Source organism: Pholis gunnellus (genome assembly GCF_910591455.1).
Source record: "Pholis gunnellus genome assembly, chromosome: 4".
Taxonomy (NCBI): Eukaryota; Metazoa; Chordata; class Actinopteri; order Perciformes; family Pholidae; genus Pholis; species Pholis gunnellus.
The window spans coordinates 6,233,071-6,243,317 of NC_136530.1; the positions used below are offsets into that span (position 1 = coordinate 6,233,071).

Genomic DNA, 10,247 nt, shown 5'->3' on the forward strand with positions numbered 1-10,247 from the left:
TTTTATGAGTTTCAGAAATAAAAATGTACTGTATTAACATTTCAAACATTTGTTTTCATCCTCAAATTATTTATAAACTGTTTATTTTAAGAATCTTTAAAAAATACCGGCGGGTTAACCAATTTGTTAATCTGCTGATGAATGATGCGTTTAAATGCAGTGCTGTATGCAGTTCAAGGATGATTTTAGTTCTTTTCATTATGTCTGCCAATATGTAAATATTTTTAGATGAATATTTTACAGAAAATGTGCCCTGTCACTTCGTGAAAGTATGAACATGACAAGATAAAAGACAATATTTCCCCCCTTTTTTCTTCTTCTTACAAGAAGGCCACAGTAACGCAAAGATAATAACATAATCAGCCCTTGAATGCGTTTTGTCCAGTAAATGATGCCATCACCACAAAACAGGACACGCTGCTTGACTTGAATCATTACATGAGTCACCTTACCATTTCCATTCTGCTTAATGCACAGAATGATATCACTCTTAGTCATCGAATCCCTTATTGGTCCTTTATGCAGTGGAGCAGCCAAAGCTCAAAATGAGTCCATGTATCTAGTAGTTGTAAGTGCAAAGTATATACAGCTGAGGGCAGCATTGGTCACTTTTAGGATAAGCCTCAGGGAGACAAGCCTTCTCTACAACACAAAGAGAGTGACTTTTACCCCTGTCTTTATGGTATTGAACCTATTACATTCAAATGGCTGCATTATGCCATCTCTTGAAAACGCAAGTTCAAGGCATTGCTCAGGATTTACTTTTCCCATGATACCCTGACAAAACTGTGTCAAAACAGCTGATTTGGAAATGACAGATGGAGCAAAGAGCTCCACACAGAAGTTGTGCAGCAAATCATTTGAACTCTTGGCACAAAGGCCAGCAAAATGGAGTTGTAGCCTGGCAGCCCTTCCCCAAAGACATGCACATACACACACATTTTAAAACTATCACACACATCTAATACGCAGGCTGCACTCACAACCAAGCTGTGAGACAGCATCAACTAGAGGCGGACACTTTGTAGTCTCCCCCTCCAAGCTATATGGTCCCATTGGTGTGAGATGACGAGAGAAAGAAAGACTTCACCAGATCTCCCACAACCCCTCAGTCGTATCAATTGTGAGCGAGTCAGGTGGCGTGTCCGCAGGGAGTCGCTGTCACAGGCTGCAGCCCCGACACGCCAGACCCCCACCAAGTGACCCCCGGCATCTGCCACACAGCATGTCTGCTGCCTGTCTGACATTTCATGGAGGCGAGGCATGGCATGAGCTGAGAGGAACAAGATGAAAGCCCACAAGTGTGGATCCCGTCACATGATGTATTTAATAGAAAACCATCCTTAAAATAGAATACGTCCGTGATTTAATCCTTCTTCTATGGGAAGAAGTGGGCTTTCAGGATAGTGTACATGTAGGAAGTGTGTCTGAATTGAGCTGAGGAGGAGAGAAGAATATTCAAGGAAACTGAATAATGTGAAACAGGTGGAACAGGAAGGCTCCATGGCTAACAAGAATATATTGAACACAAGAGTTATCAGATTATTATTATTTGTTCCTGCTCCAACAGCCCACTGTCCTCATGGGGATCATCAAAGTGTCATCCCATATCATCTCTATTTGTCTACAATAGGCAGAATTTGATGGCAATCTATAACTCATGGGAGAAGTACAAACAGGATATTACTTGTTCTCAGAGGATTTCTTGAAAGTAGCTTGAACTGTTAAGCAAAGAAATGTAACCACAAACAAAATCCACAGCTGGTTTTCAATTTAATTATCAGCCGATATAAATAATCAAACACCTACAGGCAATTGCAGTGACTCCAGGGCTAAAAGAATATCAAACTATTATGTTTTTCAAGGAAATGTTAGTGAATACAGAGTTAAAGGGCAGGAAAAAAAAGAAAAGTCATACAGTGCAGAATTTCCAGCTAACTAGACACCACGACCACGAGACTCTCTCTCTCTCTCTCTCTCTCACACACACACACACACACACACACACACACACACACACACACACACACACACACACACACACACACACACACACACACACACGGAATATTTCTATGTAGATGCGGGATAAGAGTTGGTTAAATAAACAGAGTCTGATGAATGCTCAAAGTAGTAAGAGTCAATTTATTGCTTGCAAGCAGGAGAGCGGACACACAGACACATATCTCAGCTGAACTGTGCAGACCACTTCCAAAAAAGTATAAGGCACATCATATTTTATACATACAAGAAGTCACGCCTTTAGTTAAATCATAAGAAAGGGAGTATAGGTTTTTGGACACGGGTTGTATTGTTCTGCTCATTATCTGGAGTTTTCCAGGTGCGTTCAACTGGGAGTCAGTTCATACAGAGGTTGGAAACAATGGTTTCCTGTTTCTTCTTCTCGTGTGTGCACGTGAACAACCTTGGAAGACAGGACATGGGTTTCATGAACTGATTAAATACCTCTGTAGGACTGCAGTGTTCTTTTCTGTATCTCTGTACTTTCCCATCAGTAGAACAACATCTTTCAAAACATCCCAATATACTAGAATATATTTTACCATTACAACACACTCACACACGCTTGTTTGTGCTGGCCTCCGACATAATCTGGCTTTGTGATTTTTAAACTTCTCAGGAACAGAACAATAGAAAGAGACATTCATTAATCTGGACCACCACATAGATCAACATTAACTAGTAAGAAATTAGTGATTCATTATTATAATAATACAAACCAGAGAAATTATACAGTATATTGCCCTTTAATAAGTAATTCAACAACAACAAACAACAAACAGTGTGAATTCTAACTCAAAACATGAATCTGTGTTCTATGCTCCCTTCTTATGACCAAGATGTTTCATTCCCTTTCCTGGAGTGTTTATTCTTTCATGACACAGCGTTCATGTTAACGCTTCTTCTGTCTCCATTATCGTCCCTCTGATGGAGAGAGCTTAACGCCTGGGATTTTTCCATAACCTTTGCATTTTTCAAAGTGGAAAAATAATGCTGAACTTTCATTTCACTGGTGGCAAAACATTCTACGAACCTCAAACCCGAAAGCAATGAATTGGTAAAGCTTTGACTCTTTTGTTTCACATCTTTTGAGGATGGTTCACTGTGATCATTTCTACATTTTTCGATGAATGTCACGTGACAGTCCCCGTTTTCCTACATGTAGCAGAAACAAAAAGTGCCACATTTCCCTGAGTTAGTTATTCTTACATTGAACAAATCATAAAAACAGATTAAAATATTGGTTAACATATTAGATTTTTTCCCCATCAAAAGGTAAGGACGGACTCGTGAAAAACCATCTCATTTAACAGTAACGTTTGATTCAAGGTGTAAATGTGCCGTGTTGAGCTAATGATGGATTTTAACAATCAAAAAAAATATCAACAGTCAGCAAAAATGTGCCCGTATTTCTTCACGATGAGCCCAACGTGAGCGGAAGGACACGGCGTCACAGGGGGTCGAGGGGGCCCGAGGCTCAAGCCTGACAACTCGCTCATCAGCTGCTTGTTCACTCCCACGTCGAAGCCTGTCAATAACAATAAGGACGTTTCAAAAAAGGTGGAGAAAGACTTCCATAGCACAGGAGCATTCATTTATCGAATAATATGACTGAAAAACATGACGCAGGCGCCCGCTCACCAAGTTTCATGGCGTAACAGAGGAGCTCTTGCATCTTGAACTGCTCATGGAAATGAGACAAAGATGTCAGCAAACAAAATAAAAAAACAAAACAAAAAAAATATCAAAGTGAAGTTGGGAGCAACAGCAGCAAGATGGGCGGTACCTGTATCTTCCTGGCTTGGACAACATCGCCGTCCTTAAATGCAGACATGAGTTTGTTGAAATGACGTCCTGCATAGTTGTAAGTGCTGCGGGCAGACAAATGAAACGCATGTAAATAACTTATTAACCACAGTGAACGAAAAGAGATGAGGCACTATGCAGGATCACACACGGACCTTCCAACTGCTCCATCGGCCCCCATAGCCAAACCTGCAAGCAGTTGCTATGGACAAAAAAAAAAAAAGACAGAAACTTTGTTTTAAACCGGCTCTGTGGTGGAGGTCAGAGTAGTAAATAACTTCTTGCAAGATAAGCAACTATAGAAGATGGGGAAAGAGCTGACCTCGTCCGTGCCGTAGAGGAAGGACCAGTGAGGCGGATAGTTATTGACACAGTAGCCAAAGTCCATCAGGTCAGTCCCGCTGAACTTCACACCTCTGAAGGTGGGAATGAGCTCTTCAATACCTTCCAACACATCTCTCACTGGCACTGAAGAAAAGACAAAAAGAAAGACCGCCTCACATTCAGTATACCATCAGTTATAGACAACATGCTTTTTAAATCATGGTCGGGGATGCAGAGCCTCTCCATTTCTAAATGCAGCTGCAAAATCAATCATCAGTGGCACTTACTATTAACACCGGTGACAGATGGAATATGATAATAATAGAAAGGCAGAGTTGGGGCAGCCGAAGCCACTTCCTGGAGGAACGACCTCAGCGCGTCTGAAGCAGAATGACAGAGAAAGAAATGTGTACAACAAGCGTGAACGTGTGAAACAAGCACAGTATTGACATGTGAATAACATGTGAATAACATGTGAAAGTGGGTGTTCAGCCGCACAGATTTTCAGTGGGTGTGAACTTTCATTTGAAAATGTGGAAATAAATCCTTCCTCCCGCATTAAAACCAGTGCATACCTGCAGTTTTGGGCTTGAAGAAGAACGGGGACATGGCGGCAATGGCATGAGCCCCGATCTGCACTGCATGTCCTGCCTGGAGGGAACATGAACGTTGTGAGCACGAGCAACAAAAACTAAGGCAATTTGTAGCTACTGCTATAGTGGATATATTACATTTGTTTATACAGTATACGATCACTGAAGTGTTTTGATCTACGGTTTAGTTCCCATTGTTGGGAAAATTCGGGGCTCGGGGTCATGAACTCAACAAATTCTGTTGCTTAGTTTGTTTTTTTCTCATTCAAGTTGGCAACTGGTTTAAAGGAATAGTTCAACACTTTCTGGCAGAGAGTTAGACGAGAAGCTGTTTGAAGAAGTTAAACATGAAGCTTCAGCTAGCAGTCTGTTAGCTTAGCATAAAAAGGCTGTTTCGAACAAACAAAATCCTAAACTAAAGAACTTGTTGCATCTTGTTGGTTCAATCCGTACAAAAGCAACTGCTCAGAACCAGGAAACAGTCTGACATAACTTGCCGTCTAGTCTTTTCTATTCCGTCGCTCTTACCGTCTCGGCGTGCAAACACTAAATGAAATTAGATGTCGAAAGACTTGAAAAATGTGGGACATCGCCGACTGAACTAAGCAGACGAGGCAGGCTTCATCAAAATATATTCAAAGACTTCATCATCAATACCTCCAGGACTGATCACTACCTCCGGAAAACTCAAAGGACCCAAAATGTAGAATTGTCAACGTGGCATTTAAAGTGGAAAATTAACATGTTCTTCCGCTAAAATGAATAAACTAAACTCATAATGAGATGGCTCTTAAAGCTCTTCCTTTTTAACCAGCCTGACTGGGACCAGGCTAGACTTGGGGGATAAGTTTCCTGAAAATAAGCCAGATTCACTGCAGTAAGCCTGGTTAATGACAGGGAATCTTTCTTTGTGAAACACGACCACCTGGTCCCCTTTGTGTCTCACGTGTTTAATGTTCACGTCACTAAAAGGCAGCAACTCACCAGTTCTTTGGCGTCTTTAAGACTCAGGCAGCCGACGTGCACGATCACCTGATCTAATCTGTCGACACATGCAAGACATTTCACAATCTGTCGATTTACTGTTGCATTAGACTTGACAAAACGGAATGAATCCCCCGGTAGAGGCCCCGTGTGACGACTTACTTGCCCTTGGCTTTCTGACACCACTCCTCAGCCAGGATCTTCCTCTCTGCAACAGTGAGAGACATGCTCTCTCCGGTGGTTCCATTCACTGAAAGCAAGCACAGTCTTGTCTTATTTCGATACCGTGTTCCACATCACCAAAAAAAAAAAACACATCTTGAAGGAAAGTCAAATAAAGAGAAGAAGCTGGCCTGAATCTATAGCTTTACTGAATCACAAAGAAATAGAATACAATGTAGTGTGTTCTACTAAATCCACAAAGGATAGGAAAGAAAACAAAGCAAGAGACTTCTAATTGCACCGTATATAGACAAAAAAAAGGATTATCTTACATACATTGCCACGGTTAGCATAGGTAGCACTACCAGATCTTTTTGCAAAAATAAACAAGTGGAAGAAACCTCCGATGGGGCCTGTTCATAGAGGGATCCACCACAAGGATGACTGAGTGTGAGATTAGTGTGAGGACAAAACAATTCCACGGGCAATGAGCGGTGACGCAGACAAGTGAGATGAGAAAGAGCATGATCAGCACGTACATCCTCTGCTGGGTAGAGGAGGAGCTTAGCGGGAACTAAGATGATTCATTGGGTTTGAGTAAAGTGTGAAATGAAACGGTAATCAGAGACACGGTTGACACACAGGAAACACCGCTCTACTTTGATCAAAGCTAATCAAAAGGTTCAGACTAGATATCGTCGCCTTCATCTAACTTCTCTCTGTGTCTCTGTTCCAGGGACAGTGGCTATTGTGGAACAGATTGAGCACAACAAACGTACGAAGATAAACGTTGTTCATCCAACCGGTTTGTCGGGCCTCAAGGATACACTGAGCTTTTGTGAGTCACATGTGTACGTTCCTCCACAAGGCCCCTTTAAATCGGATCACGCTACGATGTAAATCGGGATCATCGTTTTTAAAATGGTATAATTCTATTTAAATATTAGGTAGTTGAATTAAAAAGGTAGACACTTTTTTTAACGTAAGAACAATTGCACAAGAAAGGGCTGATGACGAAATAATAACGTAGATCACACACTATGAAGCAATATGTTTGGATGACAGCTCTGCTCTCTGGTATTTACACATCACATAGAAAATGGATTATGTGGCTAAAAGGAAATTAGAATTATTGTTGAAATAATTGGTGGTTCTATTATAGTTACAGGCGGTAGAATTGCCTTTTAATGTCGGAACTAGTGCATTCAAAATGTAAACTATCACGAGCTTCTGAAAAAGAAATGAAACTAAAGCTCTTTTCTAAGCTTTGGAAAGTTTTGTGAAATGACTTCACAGATCATTTCAGTCTAAATGTAGAGCTGCTGTCCCACACTATCAACTAACCGACTTTGGTTCTCCAAGGTGCTACCGGACTTTAGGGTTAACATGGTGAACAGAGGACAAACATATTGACAAGTTTACAAACCAACAAGATAAGGCAATTTTGGGGATGACTCAAGATTGGAAAACAGAAAATGACAGATATCAGAAGGAAGAATCCACCTTTAAACTTACCAAATATGCTATTAACACCTTGCTTCTCTCTCAAGTAGTCAATATAAGGTCCAATCTCTACTAGGTTGACTTCACTGTTTTGGAAAAATGTAGGCATACATATTTTGCACAAAAAACACAAAACATGCAATAGTGCCTCAGATCTACAGGAGGGTGCCACAGTTTTCAATTATGTCCACACACCTCATTCCTGACTTTTAACTCTACAACACTTTCTCACCAACATAACACATATCACTCACTACTACGTTTCCATTTGAAGACGCATGTGTTGTGCTACGTTCAGACTGGGCGTCCACACTACGCCGGAGTTTTGGAGCACCGAAAATGGATACGTTTGGAAACGCTCCAGAGGACGGATAAGTTTGAAAACTCCGGGGTTTCCTCTTCGTGTGGACACCGTAAACGCATACGTTTGGAAACGATCACGCCCACACCCGCGTTCGCTACTCTATTGGTTCTTAGCAGTCATGACCGTGTCCTTTCCGGATTCGTCACGCCGCTATCACGTGAGCCTTTCCCGTAAAATCACAAACGATACCGATGGACTACTGGGGGTACATCCCGAGTCTCTTAATTGCATCCCTGTTTCCCTCACTTGCGTCCTTTCCTTGCGTCTTAGTCCCTCCCACCAAGGATGCATGGAGAGACGCAAGGAAACCATTTCTTGCACATAAGCTCTGTGGTATGATCTCTTTCATTGTCTCTCCTCCCTGTCTCACGGTGTGGGTACATCTCACTGGAGTCAGGAAAGTATCAGAATACCCTTATTTGATTGGCTAAAGTGCATCACGTGACAAGATTTACAACGCATTGGTCTGTGTTTTTCCTGCACCGCTGAACAAGTGCCGTAAATGCTGGAAAGGAGCGTGAATAACTCCGCTGCTTTAAGGCAAAGTCCCGCGACCCACTGAAAACGGGTGCGCGACGACCCACCAGTTGAGAGTCTCTGGTCTACAGGATCGTAACGAGCGATGAACAGCTGTTTGTGTGGCGTGTCTTCCATCTCTTCCGGTTTCCTTCACCTACATTCCCCTGGGTCCTAAGCCCCTCCAAGTACAGTTTCTTATTACCCTCTATGTACCAACGTACATTTATAACTAGCGGCGGTTGTCCAGTTAAAGTCTGCATGTTTGCGGAGGAAGAAGCTGTTATTGAAGCGATTAGCGAGCGACGTGACCAGCGGCGTTATCAGCCCTACAGAGCGGACGTCTAAAGTCACGGTTTTGAGGAGGACGGACACAAAACGGAGGACTTTCCCCTTTCTTATTAATGCTTATTTTGTTCTGCACAACTATTGTGAAGTCCACACATAAACATATAAAAAGAACAAAACATTGATTGCTCTCCAGTAGGACAGATACTTCAGCCACCAGCAGAGCTACGAGTGAGAACAGGCACAATGAAACGAGTGAGATGTGTTTACCCACTTTATGGACCCATAATCTAGTAAACCTGTATGTGTAGCGTTAAGTGCTTGATTACTTCAGTCGTATTTCTTTTAAGCAACCAATCTACTTCCTGTTTTCATCGGCACCCGCATGCCCAGTGCACGTGAATAGTCACGTGATATTAGTTTTCAGGCGTTTTATTGTGGCCGGAGATCATTTAGAAAACTATGTGAGGCTACATCCACGCTAATAATACCAGCTAATAATACCAGCTAGACCGGTAAAACAAGCAGAAGTGGTTCATAAAGGCGACTTACCCTTGTGTGGTGAATGGAGTAAACGTGGCTGCAAATAGGCCTGTCAGCTTCTTTTCAGCAGAAGGACCCATGGCTGATTTTGCAATCTGACAATGCAAACAAACAGATATGTGTCATAGGTGGGTAGAAAGAAAGAAACAAAGACAGAATAAGGTGCAAAATAAATGGAAAGGGGATAGGCTAACGTTACAGAATAAAGTGAGAAAGTGTACTCCAGCGTTACAAAAGAAAGTGAGAGGTGGAGGTACAAAAGAAAGAAAATAACAAGGAAAGAGCTGTTAGCCCAGTGTTCACTTTTAACGTCACGACTTGTTGTGAAACATCACATTTTACAAAAACACTGCATCATGCAAAAACAGGAAACACGGTGTGCAAGTAATTAAAACCGTTGTTAGATTTACAGGGAAGATTACGTACCTGTAACTTTGCGTGTTTCCGTTCTGCGCGATGACAATTCTATTTGTGGGTCGTAAGTAACGGTAGGTAATGGTGATAGTTGTATCTTAACGGTTGATACCTTCGTACATCTATAACGTGACGGATGGTCACGTGACGCCACAGAGCGTGACGGGAAATGTAGTCATTAGGCTCGTTTGAGATGAGCCAGTCCTGCGCAGACTCGAGCGGCCGCAGATTTTAGAGCCAGGCGCCGCTCCACCAACTGCATGACCCATATGCATGATGGGAAACGCCTGACTGTCGCCGGATCAAAGAGCTGATTGGCTCTTATATTTGACACTCACCCCGTTTTGTCCAAATTTTCTGTGCAATTGTAATATTAGTCTCATGTTGTGCAACAAAGGTTTAATTTTAAAAACATATCGTGTGATTGATAGTAAGACAGCTTATTTATAGAAAACATATCAACACGAGCATCAGTTTTTCACAAGTTTCCACATAAATATATATTTACAAACATACATGAATAAATCAAAACGAGGTCTGTAAACAAGTAGCCTACAGATCGGATCTAAGAGGAAGTAACTGTTTCTGTGACTTCTTGGGTACATCCCAAGTCTCTTAATTTCACACCAGTTTCTCTCACTTGCGAAACCATGCGAGGAGAGAGGATTTGAGGAAATATGATTTAAGATAGCCTACGTCCTTTCCTCTGTTGCATCACGTGAAGCGAC

At 41.9% G+C, this 10,247-nt stretch overlaps 1 protein-coding gene across 2 annotated transcripts; it reads right to left on the reverse strand.

The window, feature by feature from the left end:
• Positions 1-2,160: 2,160 nt before the first annotated feature.
• npl (N-acetylneuraminate pyruvate lyase (dihydrodipicolinate synthase)) lies at positions 2,161-9,648 on the reverse strand. Of its 2 annotated transcripts, XM_079157623.1 has the most exons (12): positions 9,532-9,648; positions 9,115-9,200; positions 7,407-7,480; positions 5,892-5,979; positions 5,730-5,787; positions 4,728-4,803; positions 4,440-4,532; positions 4,151-4,296; positions 3,984-4,030; positions 3,809-3,893; positions 3,664-3,703; positions 2,161-3,550 (listed from the first exon to the last, which is right to left on the reverse strand). In XM_079157623.1, the coding sequence occupies exons 2-12, from the start codon at positions 9,183-9,185 to the stop codon at positions 3,405-3,407; spliced, it is 924 nt and encodes a 307-aa protein (XP_079013749.1). In that variant the 5' UTR covers positions 9,186-9,200; positions 9,532-9,648; the 3' UTR covers positions 2,161-3,404. The 2 variants fall into 2 exon arrangements, with proteins under 2 accessions (XP_079013749.1, XP_079013750.1); XM_079157624.1 differs by lacking the exons at positions 7,407-7,480; positions 9,115-9,200; positions 9,532-9,648 and adding an exon at positions 8,343-8,420.
• Between the last annotated feature and the right edge of the window lie 599 nt (positions 9,649-10,247).

Excerpts from the sequence above, each read along its gene's own strand:
- npl (XM_079157623.1), bottom strand. The coding sequence starts at position 9,185 with ATGGGTCCTTCTGCTGAAAAGAAGCTGACAGGCCTATTTGCAGCCACG. Across the intron at positions 5,980-7,406 it reads AGGTGTTAATAGCATATTTG|TGAATGGAACCACCGGAGAG; the intron begins GTAAGTTTAAAG and ends GCTTGCTTTCAG. Across the intron at positions 4,533-4,727 it reads CTTCAAGCCCAAAACTGCAG|ACGCGCTGAGGTCGTTCCTC; the intron begins GTATGCACTGGT and ends ATTCTGCTTCAG.